The sequence below is a fragment of the Xiphophorus hellerii genome, chromosome 1, assembly GCF_003331165.1.
Source record: "Xiphophorus hellerii strain 12219 chromosome 1, Xiphophorus_hellerii-4.1, whole genome shotgun sequence".
NCBI lineage: Eukaryota > Metazoa > Chordata > Actinopteri > Cyprinodontiformes > Poeciliidae > Xiphophorus > Xiphophorus hellerii.
In genome coordinates, this window is record NC_045672.1 from 19819709 (window position 1) to 19843118 (window position 23410).

General features: G+C 38.2%; 1 protein-coding gene across 2 annotated transcripts in view; it reads left to right on the top strand.

The window, feature by feature from the left end:
- nkain4 (sodium/potassium transporting ATPase interacting 4) overlaps positions 1 to 23410 on the top strand; it is a 51617-nt gene that overhangs the window by 19362 nt on the left and 8845 nt on the right. For both annotated transcript variants that reach the window (XM_032576370.1, XM_032576378.1), the window contains exons 3-5: positions 2607 to 2687; positions 8133 to 8333; positions 21274 to 21334. In XM_032576370.1, the coding sequence (XP_032432261.1) occupies positions 2607 to 2687; positions 8133 to 8333; positions 21274 to 21334 (343 nt within the window). The remainder of the gene's footprint in view (positions 1 to 2606; positions 2688 to 8132; positions 8334 to 21273; positions 21335 to 23410) is intronic.

The window sequence follows — 23410 nt, forward strand, 5'->3', positions numbered from 1 at the left end:
AAGAATGTGGATATTTATGCAATCACATATTCTATATTAAATATTTTTATTTATTTTGTAGAAATCAGTTTTCACTTTGACGTTAAAGGTTTTAGTTTTGTAACTATTTTTGTCATAAAAGCCAATTTGAAAAAAAAATCTTGATCGATTTGTAAAAGCGACAAAAAAAGATTAATAATCAAAAAGGGGTGCATGTTGTTTTTTTTTGGTTTGTACATTTATTGGCTTCTTTACATGCAGCTAGATGTTAATTCAGTTATATTGACATGATTGCATCATGCAGATTTGTCATCTAAAGATTTATGCCAATTAGATTTAAATTTGGGAAATTTGGAGGCCATGACACTCACTCATGTTCAAGAAACCAATCTGTGACTAACTATGATATGGAACAGAACATTGTTATGGTCATGAAGGGATGAACATGCTCAGCAGCAATACTCGCTGTGGCATTTAAATAATGGTTAGCTGGTAGGGAGCTCAAAGTGTGCCAAGAAATATTCCCCACCTCATTACACAACCACCAGCCTGACTTGATAATACAAGGCAGAATAGATTGGGGTCTTCCTGTTGTTTATGCCAAATTTTGCTGTTACCATTTGAATGTTGCAGTTGAAATCAAGGGAACAGGCAACATTTTTCCCAAACTGTTTTCATGATCTTGTCCGAAAGGGAGGCTCAGTTTCCTGTTTTTCGCCGACAGGAGTGGCACCCGGTTGTTGATGTCAGCTCTCTGACACCAACAAGGCATTTTCCTCTACACAACTGCCACTTCCTGGACATTATCTCTTTTTCTGACCACAATATAAACCTTTGAAATGGTCAAGTTCAGTAGACCAACTGTTCCAGAAGTACTAGTTCAGTTTGGCATCAACAATCGTGTCAGAATGTTGTCTTCCACATTTTGAGGCTCAACTTGAATTTCAGTCAAATTCATCATGTCGCGATTCCTTAATAAAAGAAGCCGCTGCCATTGTAATCGGCTTTTTCAATATTTGTGTTTAAACAGCAGTTGAACAAGTGCACATAACAAGTGGCCTGAGTGTTTTCCTGATGTTTTTTATTCATGTTTTTCTTTGTGTTTTTCAAACAGTGCTGCGTTAGTACTAAGCTCTCAGTCTGTGTGCACAGAGTTCTGTAGGTTTTGTCACTTTCCTGTGAAACTGCAGACTGTGGTGAAATGTTTTGTGGATTGTGAAATGCTATTAAGTGACTGTAATCCCCTGGTAGTTTGGGCTAATTAAAGCAGGCGAAACCTTGGTTGGGGGACTCAGGAGTTAATCTGATTTAAACTTTGCTTTGAGTTCCTAATCAGAAAAGGTCATTCTTAAAAAAAAAAAAAAAGGCACAGGAGTGTTTAGGATATACTGTGAATTATTAGGAAAGAGCTTTTACTTTTATTTGACACTTTTCTATTTATAATAGGCATTAAACGCATATTTTGAGCACAGATGGCGATTCTAATAACAGGAAAATATTGGAACAAGGGAGAGGAGAGTAAATAAAGAGAGGCAGGAAAGATAAAGAAGCGTACAGTGAAGCTGCACCGGATAAACTGCAGAATCAGAGGAAGCATGAGGTGAAAGGAGGAGCGGAAGGAGGGAAAGTCGAAGCTTTTCTCTCATGTCAAGTGGAAAATGGGAGAACTTGAGCTAAGGGGCTTTGTGAATCAACACGCATGTTTTTATGGTGCTGCAGCTTTGTCCTTTGCTCTCACTTTGACACTTTAAGTACATATTTCATCATGAGTCAGAGGATTTCACAACCTTGCCTCTGACGACTCTGTCAGTGAATACCACCCAGTACCACTCTGTATCTGTCAGCACTTGGCTGTCTGACTGTACAATTTTCTAAATGGTTGAGTCGTGAACTTCAGTTGGCCTCAGCAGTTTAAAAAGCCACAACTCCCACAGGATTGACACAGAATGGCTAAACTTACTGGCAACATCAGAAAAGTCAGGTCATGTATATGCAAATGGCAGGTTTCTGTCTGTATACATTAGGTCCCAAATGTGCACAGGTGCCTCTGAAAAACTGTTCTTTTTGTGATGTCAAAAAATAGAACCATAATAAATTATTTTGAAACATTTTCCACCTTTGATTAGACATACAGTATATCCTTTTAAGTTGAACTAGAAAATAAACTATTATGAGAAGACATGTGAAGAAAGATAGAATAATCTGCTTTTAAAAGTGTTAACTCCATTAAATTAAAACTAATTTATATTTTTTATTTAATTTGAGCATTCAGTCTTATGGGGGGTTTACAACCAACATGAACTGTACATCTGATCAACTTGAAATAAGGTATTTTAATCTCTGCTGCTACAGATGTCTACTCTTTGATTTTATCACTACATTACACTTTTTTTGCATTTCACTTGTGTAGAAAGTTTTTAAATGACTTATTGTGGTCTCAAATTTTTATAATAATGATTTTGATAGAGATTTAACTATATAACATGTTGCTTTGGATGGATTCTCTCCTCCACCTTTTGTTAAGAACCTAATTGATTCAACATGTCATTTTGGTTTAGGTTCACTTAGTTTCTGTCTACTGCTTCTGCTAAATGTGCTGTCAACTAATTGTTGCGTCTCTTCTGCAGTACACTGTTTGGGCCGCACTTTGGGTAGCCTGGAACGTCTTCATTATCTGCTTTTATCTGGACGTTGGAGGTCTGTCAAAGGTGAGATTTCTAACATTTCTGTAAGGCTTTTATCTCATCATATTAGGTCATGAATAGGTCCTCTTGGTGCAATCTGTACTGTGTGTCTGTTTCCTTGACATCATGACTGCAAGCTCAGTGAGTGGGGATGAGGGGCAGTGGGGTAAGCATGATGTATCTCGCTATTTTGAAGAGCTTTGACTAAAGCTTTTAGGCCTCAGTCTTACACAAATTCTGATATTTCCGAACTGAAATTCTGATCTGCTGAAAAAGAAACACATTTAAACATTAATGAACAATTTCATTAATGATTTCACAACTTTGCAAATCACTTTGAAAAGCCACAACTTATTTAATTTTTGCTTGTTATTAACCAGCATTAAATAATAATTCCTACAGACAATGTCTTAAGCTTTACAAATCATCTGTTATTCTTAAGAAACAAATTCTTGATTGTGCAAAAACCACACCCTCAATTTAGCTTTCAGCAGAGACTTTTTAAACCTCTGACTTTGCTTAAAATTAAGCAAAGTGATCTAGGTCATCATATCACCACAACTTTGCAGTCAGAATGTGTTGAAAAGATAAGCGCAAATATCTTTTTAAGAATCAGATTAAGTAAGCACACCTTCCTGAAAGTTTTATCAAGCCTTGAACTACAAAGTTTCTAATAAAAATATATCCACTGATGGTTGTTACTATAAACAGCTTCTGCAAGAGGCTTGGAGACGAGGATTAAACAACATTGCTGTCGAAGGAGAAGTTCCTGTGAATTTACTTTTAAAAAAGGAAAAAAGCCAAAGTAACAGGATTTTTTTTCTTGGAAAATACTCAGAATAACCCTGACTTTATGACACAGTAGTTATTTGTTCGATTGCTTCAAGGCAAAAATAAAGTTTCACTTCCAAAAACAAGCTGAGATATAATTCAGATTTATTCTCACTGAATATAAACCGTAGTTATAATTAAATACGATTCTCTGCCACAGAGTTTTTTTAGCTTCCATTATGCCTGAAGGAATGACCATGAGTATAAGTGCAGTCAAAGCAAACACAATTATATGCAGTGTACAGCATAATGAAAGTGTGACACCAGTAAGTCTTAGGAGTCCAAACAGCAGACAATAAATTACTTTGGAAATTATGGAGCAGCCAGAAATGAAATATCTCTGCTTCTTTTATGTTTTCTGGTGTGTTTTGTTCCAGATTGGAGGATGGGATACATATACCCCCTACTAGATTTATAATGGAGGAACATTTAACTAGAAACAAATATCCTGTCTCCAAAGCTCTCTTAACACACTGTTAATTGCACATACAATGCAAAAGTATTTTGACGTTTTTGTCCTGTTAAAACTACAAACTTAAATCTATTTCATTTTTTTGTTTTTGTTAAAGACAGACACAATATTTTTATACATAAAAATAAACTGAAACATATGACATGTATCTAGAGCTACAATGAAACGGTTTATATCAAAACTTATATGTTTGAATTGCCTAGTCAAAGTCCTGACATAAATCCACTTGAGAATCTGTGGCAAGACTTGAAAACTTATCTCTACAGACAAACTCAAAATAACTAAACTTGGATGATTTAGATAATAAGATGTGGGCCTCCACATGTGCTCAGCTGGTGGATATATAACTCAAAAGACGTGCAGCAGAAGTTGTGGCAAATGATGATTCTACAAAGTATTGATTCAAGGGGTAGGAATTGGCCTATTAAATTAAGTTTCAATAAAAAGCATTAAATATTTAGTTTTATTGTGAGTAAATGTGTAAAACGTTAAGGGAGCATAAATACTTTTGATGAGCAAAATACTACATACTCAGATATAGGCAAGTGGCTAATTTTATTCGGTTTCCCTCCTTCTTTTTTTCCTTAGTCATTCTGTTCACTACTCCTCTCCTGTCCTTCACACTGATGAGTATCTCACCCAACAACCTGCTGACCACTGAGAATAATAAATTCATGTTGGCAACATTCATCTGACACCTGCTCAGACAGCCAAAATGAGTTTCAGAAACACCTTCCCGGGTTACGTGGAGTTTGTCATTGCGTGATGATCCTTGGCTTCATCGAGTGTGTCTGTCTGTCTTTCTCCACTCATATCTATGGGGGGGTGTGTATGTGTGTGTTCCTACTAGAATAATGATGCTTGTAGGGGCCAGCTGCTTGGGGCCAAGACTGAGCATTAACCCGACAGATGGAGCCAGCTTGGGCTCAGAGCTCTGCATATGGTGGCCAGGAGGAAAGCTGGCTAATGGAGTGCACCACCACGCAAACACACACACACGCACACACCAAGGCACACAGCCCATCCGCGTAGAAAAATCAAACTCGACACTTGACAGTCCTTAGGAGAGGATCCCCCAACACATTATATCACAAAACAAGTGAGCTAATTCTTTCTGGATCACCTTGACTGATGTTGACAGAAGAGACCAGAGGCGGTGTATGTACCTGTGTGTGTGTGTGAGCTTTGTGTGCTGGCCCGGCCTGCAGAGTTGGGGGACAGGTTGTCACAGAGTCATATGCCACATTCGCTGTCACCTCCTATTGATCTCTTATACCTTCCCCCACAGTGCAAGACAAATAGAACCTTGCTGCTCCACACACACCTTTGATTTAAACAGGCTCCATCCATCGACCTCTTGTAGTCATTGTATATAAAACTAATTTGACCGCAGCCGTCACTACTGTTTTTTTATACTGATTCTTGGAAAAGGATGCTTTAACCTTACTGCTTGTTTTCATAATGGTATATATTCCAAAAACTCTGCATAAAAATAATCTGTATAATTCTTTTTTCTTTCTTTTTCTTCTCTACAGAGAAAAAATGTGGATGCATTTAGCTAAGCACCCAGTTCTCTCATTTTCTTCTGTATTTTAGATAGTTTGTTGTTTACAACTTTAGTTATAGAGCCTACTTATAATACTGTTAAGCTAAGTATAAAATAACCCAGTATATTGCATACAAGTATGATACAATGATGCACATTAGACATACTCTGATCAATAGTTTTGTGTCACATTTCTAGTTTTTGTAAGGCTATAACCTGCTTATATTAAATTTAGGCGCTTCCTAATCCTCCTTAGGAACGACTGCAAATGTCATTAGATTTAGTCTGAAACAACCTCCGGCTTCACTCGCCCTTTTTTAGGAACAGCATAGTTAAGTAAGTTATTTATGAAATGTAATTACATTTGAAGCTGTAGGCAGAATCAGATGAGACTTTAACATCCATTTAGGTCCACAGGTGGTTTCTTCTCCCTGCAATGAAACAGAACTCGATTTATTATATCTTTACACCAAACAACTTTGTAAATATAATTCCTTGTCATTAGATGTTCAGAGTTGGAAACAAATATTTAAGTGGTGATATCTTTAGCAACTTCTTGAAATATGAATGAATTTAAAATAATTAGTTTACCAGACTCACCTTGAGTCTATGATATTGAAGAATTGATTTGCGCTTGTGGGCGGAGGCGAGTGCTGCCACTCCTGGCAGTGAGTTGCCAAAACCCTTCTCAATATCGACTGCTGATGCACTGCACTCATGAGTGTACCTTCCATAGAGATGATTTCCCAGCCTCACAGTATCAATCAATGATATCTGTCAAGTCATTAGGCCTCTCTGGGCTACTCTGACCTTAAGTCGTCCTTGTAGATTGTGACGGAGAGACAAATGACCAAAGGGCAAAAGGAAGCAAGTAAAAGACAAAGAATGATGATAGGTCATTAACAGAAAGAGGAGAATATGTGGTATCACACTTGACAAATGTTAGATTTCATTTTTTAACTTCTTGCTCAGAGCCATTTTTGAAAGTTGTTTCAACCTTTATCATTTAGTATACTGTTGATGCCTATTTGTGGGCCGATAGGAATCAGGGCTGATTCTTGACAGACCTCTGTTCTTTTAATAATGCATGTCTTGTCACTGAGGAGCAGATGTGGGTTTAGATTGCTGTATTGGGATATTGATCAGCATCAGTTTCTGACGGTCTGTGCACATGGGCTCATGTGGCTTCTTCAAAATGAATCTCACCATTGTGTACAAGGGGAACTAATATGTTTAAAAAGCTGGCCCTAATACTTGTATCACATTTGTGTCGTAGCCACATTACTTATTAAACCTCAATCGTACACAACTGGTCTGTTCAGAGCATGTCATATCCCATTAATTTTATTAACTATATATATTAACTATTTATATTTTTAATTACTTGTCACAGTTACTTGTCTAACTGTACTGCTCTTTTTTATTTCTCTTTTTGGGGCAAAGGTCTAAGTAGTTCTCTATTCACATTAAGAGCTGTGGTTCTCACATTAATGGCACCCTTTGGGGGGCCTGCTCCTTCAGCCATCCCGTCTACCCATTAAAATACATAAAATTATTTGACATTCTGAAATGGGATGCATTGCGGTCTCACAGAAAGTAACCCACAGTCCACACAGGGGTCTCTGTTCCCTACTCGTTGTACATGCATAAACACAAGTGAAAACTTGCTCAGGTCACAACTGATAGATATTTTGTATTTTATAATATGGATAATTGGGTTCTCCTATGCCACCCTGGGCAACAGCACATATTGGGCCGTATCAATAACCACCGCTAGCTACCTCTCATTCAATAAGGAATGAATATAAGTTCAATTCATGGGCCTGTATTATATTCTAATGTCACAATACCCTATAGTAGACTTTTGGTGTAAAGACAATGAAGAGTTTACACCATTGTGTGTATATTTCATTTTTCATGCAGAGAATTTGAAATATAATGGCCTAACAATTATTAGATCCAAACAATCCTTTGCTGTTTTGTTATCATGCACCATGATACTGCAGCTTAATAAATTGTGCAGCTCTGCTCCTGGCTAAGCTTTCCTTGTTACAGCTTAGGTATACAAATCAGTGGCAGAAGTGCAAAGTATAATGAGACGATGGTGGCAACGGTGGTAGGACTTTGCCCTGCAATTGGCGGATTGCTGGTTTGATCCCCGCTCCACCCATCTTTGCTGTTGTGTCCTTGGGAATCTTGGTGTATGTAAAGTTATAAATTTGTAGAAAGTACTAAAATAATTTAGTTTTTTTCTGCCATTTAGCAAATAGAAGTATTAGCTATCCTAACCGAACTAATACAGAAAAACTTTAGTCTGAATTAATGTCCGACAGAGAAAACAAAAGTTTATGACGTGTATGTAAATAACTGGAATCTGCCGTGTATGTCAAGGCAATTAGGACCTTGAATGTCAACTGATAAATTAAATAAAGTGTAATAATTAGGTAAATATATGCAATTGCTTAGACTTGTCTTGCATGATCACAAACTTTTTTAATGGTCATACACTTAACATCCCTTCATGAACAACTTGGCGTGCATTCTAGATAAAGATGATGTGAATATGCCTCATAAATAATAGAAACCACACAAAAAGGTTAATGTGTTTCTTTTCTTCTAGGAGAGCGATCTGCTGACATTTAACATATCAGCTCATCACTCCTGGTGGAGCGAGCACGGTCCCGGCTGTGTGAGGAGAGAGATGCCACAGGCCCCCGGAGTCCGCACCACAGAGAGCCACTCCTACATCTCTGTCATGGGCTGCTTCATGGACTACCAGTACATCGAGGTCATGCATAGCAGCGTGCAGATCTTTGTTGCTGTGAGTACAGTAGCCCTACAGAACAGCACAAACACTCATGGGAGTACACCAAGGACATGGCTCCGTGTTATTGGATCGTGTCACATGCAGATGGATTTATGAGCATAACAGGTGAACATAATAGAAAGGGTGGGGATGATTTTCCAACAAGTTCTTTGGAAAGGACACAAACCTTTAAAACTTCTCTGGTCAGAGCACCAGCCTTCCTTCCTGTGCTCTGGTCAGTAAATGGGAAAGTGAACAGTTGTTATGTCTGGCTCACGCTCAGACCTGCCAACAGCTAGCAGGTTTTTACCAACAATAGAAAGGCTGTTATTGTCCTCGATTTACATCCCACTGTCAATACAACAGAAGCTCTCATCCTGCCAACATTTTTATCTGCACACACCCATGTGCATGTACTGTATGTACAATTAGACCCATTCTTTTGGTGCCAAAGCACTTTCAGTTAGCAGAACTCAGATTGCTTTAGTTTTAGAGACAGAGATGTAAATGTATCTGCCATATAACTGCACAAGATGGCAAAAAAAAAGACAGACATCAGCTGGTTTTGGTGTGAAGTTGGTTTTTACTCTTCCCATGCAATCTTGGTATAATTTAAGCTTTAGAGAGCACTGGGAAGGTCTACTGGGAGAGGCACCAAATAATAAAAATCACTGAATTGTATCTTCATTCCATCATCCCTATGAAAAAAAAGCCTCATTAACTGTTTAGCTTACTGGCTTTGAACTTGTTTGTTCCCACTCTTGGACTAAAAGCTTTGTTTCTGAGGGGATGGCTGCACCATTTAGCTGGTGACTCACAGGTTATTGTTGAGCCAAGCAATCACCTCAAACTTGAGGAGGGCTCATACTGGGAAGAGCAGGCAAATTGAGACTGTAGTCCTTCAGTGTGTATGTAGTGTTATTTTTCTGGTTTGCCAATTTCCTAAACAAGTCAAATATAAAGTATATTTAATATGTTAAATTAATCATTAAGGTTTTAGTTTGTCTTTTTTTGTCAGACTGAAAAACAAATAATACATTCTGTTTGTTCTCAGAAATCAGATTTCCCAGTTTCCACTATGTGAATTCTAAAATACATTGTTGTTAAGTGATTTTGCTTATAGCAGTTAGCATCACAACAATTAGGAAAGCTCAATAATGGATTTAGCTCAACTGATGAATGTGAGATCATTCCCAAATCCAAGTTACAATGCCTACAACAAATCAAACGCTCCAATAAATCACCAGCAGATTGTCAGACAAAAGAAGTCTGCTATCTTTACGACTGAATAGCTGGGAAATTGATTGTAAATTGATATCCTTTATAGATCCATGGCAGCATGATGTAACAAGCCCCTGCTTTACTCTCTGAATCCGTCTGGTTGGCAAAATAGCTCCGTTACATAAATAAAGCATCAAACAAACAGAAAACAGCAGAGAGTGTAAACAATGCATCAAAACTCCATGATGCTGTGCATGGGGGTGCACAATAAGGCTTGGTAAAAAGTTAGGCTTTCATTTTTGCTTATGTCATAGTCAAAACATGTGAACTACTCTGGCAGACAATTAATCGGTGGAGAGACGTCAGGAATTCAAACGTGAAGCCTTTCAGAACTCTGCTAGATATATATAGTGCTTTTTACTAAAGTCATACGTTTATCTGTTTTTTCAATTAAGATTTCTTCTTAAAAAAATCTTACTTTATATCAGTTGTGCTCATGACAGTTTAGTCCTTCTTACTAAAGCATGTTGAGTTAGCTGATCATTATCAGCATAAATGTGTTGTTTTTTCTCCATCTGTGGACTACAACTCTCACTGAGGAACATTAGTCCCAAAGCACATAGGGAACACCTTGATACCTCTTGCCAGTCAATGCAGGTCATTTGGTACCTTTGACACACACTGAGGTGTGCAGAGACTGGACTCCAGTATTGGATAGTCAATCTGTTAGACAGTCAAACAGGTTTAAAAAGGGATTAATGCTTTAGAACATCGGCTACAACCAAACGCAGCCTGTGTGTTTTATAGATGGAAAATGTTTCTCTCTCTCTTTTTTTTTTTTACTTCTGTCTCAAACAGCTAATGCGCCCTTTCTTGGTAGATCACACAACAGCAGGTCAGGAGACTTGATTTGATTGGGTGGCAATTGCTGAAAAATATCATATCTTGATTTGGTTTGATTCACCTTCACACCACACTGTTCTTTGAAGGGTGTCAGAATCATCCAGTCACAACAGCTGTTTGTTTGCAGCACCATCACAAGATGCTGCCACATAGCCTTCCTGTTGCCTTTAAAGCGCTGTGTTGCTCCTCTGTTTTGCGCCTGCTTTATCTTCTCTTTGCCTGGGCGATACAGATCTACGTTTAGTTAACATACAAATGTTCGTGCATTTGACTGCAGTGGAACCTGGGGGACCTCGGGAACTGATGCAGACGATGAAAAGTCACAGGTCTCAGCTCTGTAGAGTATGCAAATATTATACATTTTATTTTTAAGTGAACTACATGGTTGTTTTGTGCCTATGGAATAAGAGAAGATATCAGAAAGTCACAACAGAGCATATTAGGATAAGATTCTGAAGAAAAAGGGAGTTGTTCCTTTAGATTTTTCAAGGTCACATGGAAAGGCCATAAAATATTTAGTTTGGACTCCAAGGAGTATGTTTCATTAGGCTGAAAAATGTGAATACGTTAGCCAGTAATGGTGGGAGTTTTCTCATCCGTCTACCCCAGGTTTGCAATCCAGAAGAAAGAGATTCCTACGTGAAGACTTGAATTCAGAACTGTTTTGTTGCTTTGCCGTGCCGCGGGCAACGCTCAGGCAAAGTAACTTCATAATCTAGAAGGATGAGCATGAAGTAGAAGCATCGTTTTCTAACTTAGATACTGAATTATTTATCACAGAAGGGAATATTTTCCTCCATCACTGCTTTTATTCTTTGTTGCTTTTACTGAATCCAAACACACACACACACCCACACACACAAAATCAACCTTCCTCCAATCATGGTTTTCTCTTCTTCAAAGCTAAGTAAAACAGCTGAGTGTGAGGTAACATTTCCAATGAGATGGAGGGAAGGACAGTTTGAGGGAAGGAACAGAAGCAGTGCAAGAGATGAGATTCAGCTTACATCTGTAGACATTACTCAGAGACACTGATGGGAGCAGGGAAACATGCGCGAGAGTTGTCAGGGCTGCTTGTTTTTCCCAGCAAGCAGTTGGAGAAGGTGCTCTAATACATTTAGATTATTGTATCATTTAACTCTGGGTGTAGCTGCCAGAGGCTGTGCTTTATACTGCAGCAGTTCTATTTCCTGAAAAACCTGCATTGGCTGAAAGTTAAGGAAAAAAAAAACAAAAAACGACAGCCTCCATCACTCTCTCATTCCATTACTCATTTCCTCTGTTTGCATGTTTTTTTCTCCCCTCATCACAATCTCTCTGCTCAGTGTCTTCCTGTCTCCTCTTTCCTCTCTGCATCCCAGTCTTTTTGACCCCGTCATCCCTGTCGAATTTCCACCCACTCAACTAACAAAAGTGACAGTTCAGTTCTTTTTTTAACTAGTTCGCTCTCACTTTTACTGTATTTCTCAGTTTAAGTAGCTCTCTGTTATGTGTCTTCTGCTGTTGGGGGGGAATGCCCCATTGGTTAATCACAGAGTGTGAAAGGGTCACTGTGCATTTTGTGGTCACTGTGGTTCAGCAGCATGAAAACAGCATGATCACCCCACCCATCTTATCATCCGTTTCAGAGGTCAGGGTTCTCCCTTTGATGAGTCCATTAGTCCCTGTTGTTTTGGAGCGTTCGTGCTGAGGAACCAACATCACTGCATTGTGAGCCATCTATGTTGATCTTTGATGTTCCTATTTTGAAAAAGAAAAATAATTTTCACCCAGCATCTGTCAGGAACTAGTCATTCGCCTCTAGTACTATAGAAGAATAAAGCACAACTATAACATTTCAGCATTTATGCTTACATTTTACAGCATCTACTTCAAAGGATTCCCAGATCCAGTGATGGAGGAAATAAGGATGCAGCCGTAAAAAATTATTTGGGCTGTTTGCAGAAGCACAGAGATTGAGACACGGTTCCTAATACAGAGAACTAACGTTATATTTCAAGAATTTTCTTGACCAAAATAATTTATTTAGAGATGGTCTGATGCAATTTCTTTGAGATTTAGATCTTATATCTGAATTTAAACATCTGTCAGTATAGTTTATATGCAGAAACTTCTACCTGATCATTTAGAGTCATTTTTGATTATGGTGTAGACTCATGGTCACTTCATTAGGTATAACGTGCTGGTATTAGATTGGACATTGCTTTGAATTCTCTGCTGCCTTCGTTCGTTATACCTTAGCTTAAACAAGGTGTCACACAAATTATCAGTAACTGTAACAGTTTATTTATGTATTTTCCAGATCCTTCTGTCCGTGACTTCCAAAACACTTCCAGATTCTACATATTGTGGTAATTATTATTGACAGCTGAATGGAATGAAATACTTTTCTGCAACCCGTTTAGCCCTCCTTCTGCTAACTCATTTTTTAGCCTTTTTTTCCCCAATATTTTTGGCAGAATTTTCACTAATAAAATCCAGTCCTCCCCTAAATTTCTGGTCCAATTCATGTTAGTTGCAGCAGCTAACATGAATTGGAACCAGTGGACACAGTGTCGGTCTCCATCTGATAACTGATCCAAGAACGATTTCAGTATCAAAAGATGCTGATAGTGACCTGGATTGGTCCTGTATTTGTTTATCTGTTTTGGCTCAGATTAGTTTAGTTTTAATATTTGTAATTTCTTAAACCTCTGAGAGAAACCAGAGAGCAATCAGAATAGAAAGGGAACCATAAAGTTATAAAACAAGCAGCCTCCAAGACAAGAAGTGCATCTTGAGTTTGTTGCTTCTCATTCAGCCTCGTAGGTTTTAAGAACAGGGAGCTTTAATTTCCCCTTGTCTTTTTATCAAAGCTTATTTTTACCAAGTCGTAGTTGTGCTTTTTTTAATCAGAATTTGTATGCCAGTTGCACTTTATCTAATGTGGGAAATGCTAATTAATACCAAAACCCTCAACATACATGACTCTCTGTAGCTTGTGTGTGAGCCTGCTTTGATTTGGGAGGAGGATGAGGAGAACAGGTGGATGTGGTCTCTGCAGTCCCTACCTCATCAAGGGTTGTCATTAAACATGCAGCTGCCCAGACACAAGCACACACTTCTAATTTTCTATAGACGCTTGCTGCCTTATTTTCAGGCAGGAAAGTCTTGTGTAATTAACCTACAGGCCATCTGCACCACCCCTCTCTGTAAAGGGCCATTCCTCTGCTCTGAAATGTGATGTGTTTTATCTGCAAATTTCTTTCATTACATTACATGCAGAGTTCTCTTCTGACACCAGAGCCCCGATCAATAGTGCAGTAATTAGCTTGTAGCTCGACTCACATTTTTGACACTTACTGTTGGCCATATAACAAACGCTCACAGACATAATGCTGAAATTATTATCAAGTTAACACAGCAGATAATAGTCATTTGGACTTCAATCAGATGTTTTTAATCCTTTACTAATGAAATTAAATATTTAAAGCTAACATAAATGATCATAAGGTAGTGACACACCCAATGGATTAACACTTTTTACTGAATGTGGGTTTTTAAAGGTAGTTATATATCTTTTTGGACCGGCGCTGTCGCTGTGAGCCTGATCTTCATTAGCCTATGCAAATACATGTAACCTTTTTTTTTCCTCACTCAGCAGCTGGTTCAATTCCCACTCCCTCACAAAGACAACGCTACAGACTTCATTTTCCTTTCTGAAGGCAGAAACACAGAAGAAGCTAATGTAATTTTAATCTTGCATTAGATTTTCCTTTGCTCAGACATTTTTGCAAAAGCAGAGAAACAAAAAGTGATTTCTTAAAGGGTTTTTTTCTCTCATTTTCATAAAATTGCCATTATAAAATTCTGTAAGACCAGGAAAGAGAGTTGTGCTTATAGTGTTTCGCCAAGTAAGATCAGGAAGCAGAAACAGCTGAATAGAAAGATAACAGGGAGGATTAATGGGTCGTGGGGTCAAAGAAACGCCTCTGTTAATAAAACAGGAGGAGCTGCAGAGAGCAAGAGAAAAAAGTAACTGATTGGCAGTAAAATGATTTGGCTTCAGTGTTACAGAGAGTCACGGGGGACATGAAAAGGTTTTATGAGCTTAATTAATATGACATTAATTTCTAAAATGATCTCTGTGCTCCCACTGTGAAAGGAGTACGGTACATCAGCGATAGAAGCTGATGAAAACGTGTATTTTTGTTTGAGAGAGACGATGAGACACCAGTTTAATTATTCGCTTTCGCGGACTCTTACCAAGCAATCAGCCTGTGGACTTGTCACTTGTTGTTGAGAACAGTGACCTGTATTAGCTTCGCCCTATGGCAGTATACCACCTAATGGACACTCCTCTGATCTTGTTAGCTCTGTGTGGATGACACTAACTAGCAAGCTGTCAGCAGTCATAAATGGACGAATGAGAGATGGAGAAGGGTTTCTTATAGCTGAGCTTTTTCAGGCACACTGGTACTCAGGGAAGTTTTCCCTCATTAAAAGAACAGATAGTAGAGTTTTGGAACATTTGGGATTAAGATACTATGGTGATTTAGAGCTTCAAAAAAGCCCTGGTATTCTTGTTTTGGCATTTTGTTTTGTGCTCTTGAATCTTTGCTGTGCTTTAGTAAATGGTATATTTATTTGTGTTCCTGTTGGTCCCAAGCAGAGAAGGTGATCTCATCTTGCAGCTCTAAAATATTCAAATCAGCTTCTGATACAAAAATATACATTTCTATAAATGGTAAAGGCTATGAGTGTATTACACCCAGCTCTTGACAAAAAAACATGAGATTGTGTTGAGGAGATTAAAGCAAGATCAGTTCTTACATTATTTAAGAGATAACTAAGAATAGAGCTTTTTTTTTGGTTATAGTTGTTTATAAATTATAAATCCCAGAGAGATTTATAATCAGGGATGAAGAACATCACAGATTTCAAGAAGGAGGATCAGAGAGACAGATGTCTGGATAAAGCCAATAAACTGAACAGCAGGTTCAGTCAGGAGCAAGCGCAGCATCCTCTCCACACCCCAGTCAAACAGACCTTGTCCGTGTCACACCTCTGATGCTTCATCTCTCTTCTGGAGAACAAATCCTGCTGTTGCTTCATTGTTGCCTTCAAAGGAAGATGCCAATGCTATTCTTGTCTCTGGGACAAAAGGAGCAACGTCTGTTTAGGTGTAGAGGTAGCTGGAGAGACTGAAGGCGACCAAGCTTCAGTCTTGGTCAGGTTCTGATCCCTCAGGTTCTGTGGGATTCCTTCAAACTGAAGAGACTCCTGTTTTTCCATTTCAGTAAGCAAAAAAAAAAACTCTCAGGACCCCCATCATACACCTCCTTGGCTTCAACCCACAGTCATCTGGATAAAACGGGCTCGCACTGTGAATATCATGTTCTTTTATTTTTCTCGCACGTTTAATATAATTCAGCCTGATTTACTTTGACAGACACTCCAAAAGTCACAAGTGGAGGCCTCAATAATCACCTAGACTAATGTTACATGACAAATACACCACAGTTTGTGGGCCTGAAGGATTGTGTGTCTGACCAGAAGGCCAACAGTGTTTTTAAAAGTTTTGTTGTTTAGCCAGTTTCATTGAGTCACCGTCTTTGCAGGAGTCCTTCTTCCACAGAAAGCAACAGTGGAGAGGAATGTTTTAATAGGAAGACCCCTCCAGCAGAGCCAGGCTGAGTGTAAGCCGCCATTTGCTATGAGCGACTGTGGATTAAATAGGACAGAGCAGACAAATGAAAAACCCAAAAACAGAGAAGCAGTGGTCCAGGACAACTTTCTATGTCGTAGAAAAATATACTTTTATGGAAGCAGTGGCTCTTTTAGTATTTTCATCTAAGAAAGAAATCTAGCAGAATAGTCATGTTTTAGTCTCCAAAAGTCCCCTGTAACAGCAATAAAATTCAGTAAAGTTGTTGCTGGTTTTTTAAAGAATAGTTTCAATAGAACTCTAAATTCTAGCTAAGTATTGTGACAAAGTTAACAACACAGCAGTCCAATGAGAAGCTTTGACTAGTTGTATCTCAAAACTTCCTTCCTTTCTTTCAAAGATAACTGTCTTACACAGATACATACGGTGTCCAACATAAAGCACTCAACCTCTTTCTGGAGCCCATAATGACGCCTTATGTCTATTTAAACAAGTCACATGCTGACAGCAACTGGGCAGCTCTTTGTGACACAAATTTCTCTTTGATGAGGAATATTCAGGAGTTTTAACACTGCAAGATCAATCCTCTCTGAAGACAAGATTTTGTTGCAATTATTTCAGTATAATCTACCACAAACAGCCAGATTTTCTAAAACCTCTTTTGGCTGAGATTAGAGCAGCCCTTGGAAGAACATTGCAGATCACAGATGCAGAGCAGCAGCAGAGAAACGGCCCTGTGAGGCCCACTTGGTGGTTTGTAGTTCCCAACACCTTAATTAAACACAGAATGTTGACTTTTATTATCTCCTCTATTTCACTGTATGTTTATATTACATGAATAAGTTGCTGAAGCATTTTTTAACTGCACATTGTTTATCTCAACCCCAGGCAAAACAAAAGTGTGCTCAATAAAAACCCATGCAAGCAGCCACTTGCAGAGGAACCCCACACGAACACGCACACTAAACGTGCACGCCCCATGCTGTTAACACCATCTTGTGTTTGACACTAGCTTTATACATATGCTAATTCACCTCCATTTCACCACCACTGTAATGGATGGGGTGAGACCAGCAATTATATACTGGAGAGCGCAAATGTGGTTGTGAGGGAAGCTGCAGAAGATGTGCAAATTGTTCTCTGTGTTTTCTTTTTATTTATTGGGTATGACACGTATTTCATTCAGAAATAAAACATCAGTTAAGCTTCAATAAATAAATAAATTAATTAATATAGACCAAAATTCAAATGATTGAAACAGGAGTTCCTGTCATTCTAAGTAGGTTTCAACTTCTGTACGTTTTACATAAGTGGGAATAATAAGGTGCAGCTATAACCCCTTCTTGGTTTGTGTTTGTGAGGAGGGCAGCGTGCCTGTCGCTCTTTTAATTGGCATGGCTCGGTGCCAAATGATGGATGGATGGTTTGGTGGAGAGACTCAATGTGTCTGCTTCAGAGTTGATGGCGGCCATCTGCCGGTGCCATGGGCTATTCTCAAGGCTGTGTGTTTGTCCACACATGAGTCCTCCTGCTTTGTGCTTTCTTGTGTGTTTATGCAGACGTGCAGCGACTGAGGCAGCCAACCCTCAGAAACTTTGGAGCACAAATTAGTTTTATGATTGCAATGAAGCCTGGATTGCTCTCTCTGTGTGATTCTTTGTTTTGTTTTTTTGTAATAGTGATGCAGCGGTAAGTGATCAAAACTGACAAGTTTCCCGTTTTCTTCTGCCAGTTGGCTCTGATCGCTAACCTTGAGGTCAAATACTGAAAGGTTTTAATGATTTCCTTGTTCATTAAATACAGCAAAACTAAAAACTTACAGTTTTCAAAATCTGTAAATACATGAACAAACAATATGTTCTTTAAAGTACTTTTTTCTGGGGATCAGTAAACCATCATAAAAAAGTTAGATACAATCTTTGACTCATTGATTGACAAATTCTTTAGACTTGTTCCCTTTTATGTCCAATATTTGTTACACTTAATTATTGAATTAAAACAAAATTTACACAAATGAGATTCTTTATGTTAAAGTACTTTGCAAGAAAATTAGAATCGACCAACATCTGAATTGGCAGCTCATACTTTAAAGAAAAAAAAAAAAAAAAAACGTTTTTATCCAGTTAACGCCTGACTGATGCATCTCTGTTTCCTAATGATAACTTTTTAACACTAATATTCCCATACTTAGATTTAAATAGTACTCTGCCTTAAGTAGTTGCCGTTTATCATTAATTTTTGCCTTTCAAAAAAATTTTTCTCATGACGGATGTATGACCAAAGACAATGGTTTATTTTATTTGTTGGTAAAATATGTTGACTGAAAAGATGGTTATGAGACTACTTTACTCTTGACCAAACTTTTTTAGTTAACCAACATTAAGTTTAGATGTAACTAATTGGCCAAATTACAATTATTTTACTAAAAGTTTTTGCCACTTTAAAATTTTAATGATCAATAAACCTATAGCTAACCTATCCTGAGTCATTCTGTTGATCTTTCAACACATTTTATACCAATAACAATGTCACATTCAGAGGTGCCGCCTCAGTCAGATCATCTGCCAATGATTCTTCTATTCTGATTAATTAATTCTACAAAAAATATTCTCTTTTGTCTGATAGTTTGGGAAATTTTTTGTCAGTTCACATTGAGTCTGGAAGAAAGTTGACTATCTCAGGCCCACCCATGTCCTCCTTCAAAGCTCACACCCATTTTATCTGCCAAAAAATCTGTATCTGTCTTCTGGCGTTTGTGTGTTTTTTGGCCCAGTCTTCACTCTAAAGCCCCAGAATTATATTCAGGGAAGATTGTCTTTCAGCTTTCTTTACTCTGGCAATTCCTCTGAGCACTTAACACCTTCTGTTCACACCGAGTTGGTTGCAGCTCTGGAATATAGTGGCACTGGAGAATTATCCCTCCCTCTGAGCTTTATGTATTGTAAGGATTTTACGTTTTGCTCGTTTCTTTTCCACACCTTCGTAAAATTTGTTGCCTTCCCCGACAGAAAGGCTTTTTTTTTTTTGGCTTTTCTGTTTCAGTTCACTTCTGACTTTGTTATAAGACCAGAATTGCTTTAGTCCAAATCTGCCATCATGCATCAATATGAAATAAATGACAATTTATTTATTTTTGCATGAATGTTGATGATTAGCTTAAATTAGGAAATGAAAATGCTGTATTTCTTAGTCACTTGAGCCACAGCTGTCTCTATATGTAAGGCGATTTAGACACAAAAGAAAACAATACCTACTCCAACAGTGATAAGAGATGTGAAAATGTTCATATGATCTATAACTGATATTTGTCAGCTGTTTTTACAATAGTGCCCTGGAAAAATATTAACACTTTTTTGTGCATTTTTTCCTCATTTCAATCACAAACTTCTATATATTTTATTGAGATTTAATTTGATAGACCAACACAAAGTAGAGCACAGTTGTGACATTTTTTATTCTGATATCCCAAAACAAAATTCAGTAGAACCAATTGCCTTCACCTAATAAGTAAGAATCACCAATTTTTCACCAATCACCAAAACAAAATCTTATGTATATTTTAATATTAATATAAGGATGGTTGATAGTTTTAGGTTATTCTATCTGAAACACTCAGACACATCCATAATAATAATAGTCGTTACAGTTAATCAATACTCCAACTACCGTATTTTCCGCACTATAAGGCTCACCTAAAAACCTTCAATTTTCTCAAAAGCCGACAGTGCGCCATATAATCCGGTGCGCCTTATATATGGACCAATATTGAACCACAACAGGTCTCGCAACTACTGTAAGCAGCCGCCAACTTCATTTTCCCCCGTAGAAGAAACGGGGAAAGCAGATGCCGACTTCATTTTCCCCGTAGAAGAAGAAACGGAGGAAAGCAGATGCCGACTTCATTTTCCCCCGTAGAAGAAGAAACGGGGAAAAGCAGACGCCGACTTCATTTTCCCCCGTAGAAGAAGAAACGGGGGGAAATCAGCCGCCGATGCAGCCAGCGGTGCACGCTGGGTTTTGTGTAAAGACCCTAAAATGGCTCCTATTATGAGACACGCTTACGACGCAGAGTTTAAGCTCTAGGCGACCAGTCACGCAGTAGAACACGGGAATAGAGCAGCAGCGAGAGAATTTAACATGAACGAATCAATGGTGCGGAAGTGGAGGAAGCAACAGCTGTTCATTTTGGGAATGAACGGAGTTTTCAGAACGCTGGTTTGTAATCTATTAATAAAGTTTGACTGACCTACATGACTATTTTGTTGACATTCCCTTTAGCGCAGCTCCATCTAATGGATGCATAACGTAACCCCATCCTCTACTGTAGCGTCTATTCTATGCGCCTTATAATGCGGTGTGCCTTATATATGAAAAAAGTTTTAAAATAGGCCATTCATTGAAGGTGCGCCTTATAATGTGGTGCGCCTTATAGTGCGGAAAATACGGTACAAGTCAAAGAAATTCAAAACAAAGTCAAGGGAAAATAATTCATAAGTGTTGCATAAAATAATAGACTATAATTTATAGTCTATAATTAATATAATTATTATAAATTAATTTATAATTTTAATGCTTTGTTAACATAATACACAGTATCAACAATTACATCCAGGCAGGAGAAGTGGCTATGAAAATCCTCAGAAGTTTGTTTGAGAACTTTAATGTACAAACATGAAACACCAAAATTTGAACATCTTACAAAACACTATTCAGTCCAGAGGTTTGCAAGATTAGTTTTTAAAAGTCGTGCTTGAAATGTTTTCACAAGCCACATAGAGCAGAGAGGAGGCAGAGCAAACATGCAGCAGAAGGCTTTCTGGTCCGAAGAGACACAAATTGAACTTTTATCTGGCATGCACATCATCCCCAGCACACCACTGCGATGGTGAAACATGGTGTCGGCAGCATCATTCTGTGCGAATGCTTTATATAAAAAACTGGTCCTAATTTATGGGAATCAGCATTAATTTGAGGTAAGAAGCTAAATTTGGATTATGGTGTTAAATACAGGACAGTCCTGGAATTACCAATAAATAAGCTATAGTTTTATGAGTTTTACCATTTCCCCACTGGAAGGTTTTTTTTTTTATGTTCTATATTGGTTTGTCTTTCTTTGGGAATCATGCAGGTTTCTAACTGTCAGCTCTATGGAGAGTAACCTCTCATTTCTGTGTGTGTTCACAGCTCCTGGGCTTCGTGTACGCCTGCTATGTTGTCAGCGCCATCACTGAGGAGGAGGACAGTTGTGAGTGATACACACACACGCGCACACACGCCTACATGCACATACATTCACACAGAAACAGTACTGAGAAGGAACTTTGCAGCAAAAATTGGATCACACCCAGATTCAGCCCCAGACACAATAAACGCCGGAGCTTAAAACAGTTGAGTTGCATCTTCCTCACCCATTTCCAGTCACACCCCTCTGTCTCACAGCTTCAGTTTCTCCTTGTCACCCTCCTCTTTCCTCCCCCACACCAGCTGAGGCCTCTCACTCTTTTTTTCCTTCAGTACTAAAGGGCCCATTTGTTACTTCTCAGTCTAGTCTGTTTTTTTTTTTCAGTTTCAGTTTCACACGTGCAGTCATTGCTTTGTCTGTCTGCATCATGTCTTTGTTACTTTTTGTCCTTTTGAGTCTTCAATTAGGATTTTTTGTCTCTTTTCTCCCCATGTGCCCTTGTTTTTTCACTCTAGCTTTCTGAAGACTAAGCAGATCTGTTGTATATTTATAGGTGCCACGACTACACCTCATGCGTGGTCATGCGTGTGACCACTTTTGATCACTTTCCTCTTGTTAGATCTATGTCTTTGTCCTGAAGTTCTCACCATGCAAAGCAATCTCCTTTTGTACGTCAAATATTGGTTCAGTCTTATTCTTGCCCTGTCATGCAGTAACAGGCAGAAAGAACGAGGGAAGGGTGTGGGAAATGATGAGGAGGTGGCACTAAATAAGTCATGGGAAGATTGGGAACCAGAAATGGAAGCTTGTGATAAATTGCCAAGCTGCTGTGACCTTACAGAGAGCGGGTCAGGGGTCCTGCCTGAGGTTAGTTGATCATAGGTCAGGAAACATTTAATCTTGGGACCAGTGGTGGTCATAAATATCTGATTTGTTCTGCAGCGACACCAGGCTGCATTTTTCTCATGTATAAGAATCTGCTTTTAGAGATATTTTGGAAATGGGCATGGAGAAGGAGATTGTGGGTGTAAAGTAATTGAATAAACAAGGTCTACAGAGGTGATTTATGAGGATTTGTTAGGATTGTTTGAATCATTGTTTGAATTGAGCTGTTGCTGATTCAGTTGACTCTAAAGGGTTCGATGCAGTTCACTGATTTTATTAACTGGATAGCCTTTTGGCATTTTCTAACTGCTGAAATAATTTATTTGAACTGGATTATTGTTGACCTGAATTTGCATTTCACAGTTTTCTTTCTTTATTAACTAACTTGCCATGCTGTTTTTTGAAAACAAAATGAAAATAAAAATGAGAAAACTAATCCAAAATGGCTTGAATTATGTCAAAAATGACTTTACATTTTCTTTCAAAAATTAAAAAATAAGGTTTTGGTGTGGAAAGGTAGAAAAAGTTAGAAAGTAGCCAATGAGAATGGTTCTTGTACTAAGTATCCCAATAATGTTGACACTGGGAAGAAAAAAAAGAGTGAATGGGACCATTCATATTTGATCAAATTTACAACACTTTTTTCTAAGAATATGGAGCAACAATAAATAGGGAGGACATGATGAGCTTGGAGCAGGAAGCAGGCCATTGTGTCATCTAAAGTTTTCCAGTGAAGTCTGAAAAATTCCTCCATAGCGTCAGAATTAGTGAGCTAAATCTACTTAGTTGACTAAAATTACTTCAAACTGATCAATTGTTCCTAGAACTAAATCACATTTTTGATCAAAGCACTGTCTAAAACTAAATTAAAAAGTGCTGTCAGAACTGACACTAATGGGAAGATGAATGAAGATGATCTTGGAGTTTGCTAGATGCTTGCAACAGAAGTTGAGGTGTAACTTCAACCAGGACATGATCATAAACACAAAACCAGAACTTCAGTGGAATGTTTTATATCAAAATACATTTAGGTATTAGAATGGCTCAGTTAAAATCCAGATTCAATTGTGAATCTGTGGCAAGACTGAAAAATTGACGTTCACAGACGTCAGTCCAGGCTGATTGAGCTTGAGCTGTTTAGTGAAGAAGAGTAGGCAAAAAATTCAGTCTCAGCCACAGAATTTCAGCCATAAAATTAGTAAAAAGTGGTTCGCCAAGGTGAATACAAACGCATACCATGTTTTTTGAGTTTTA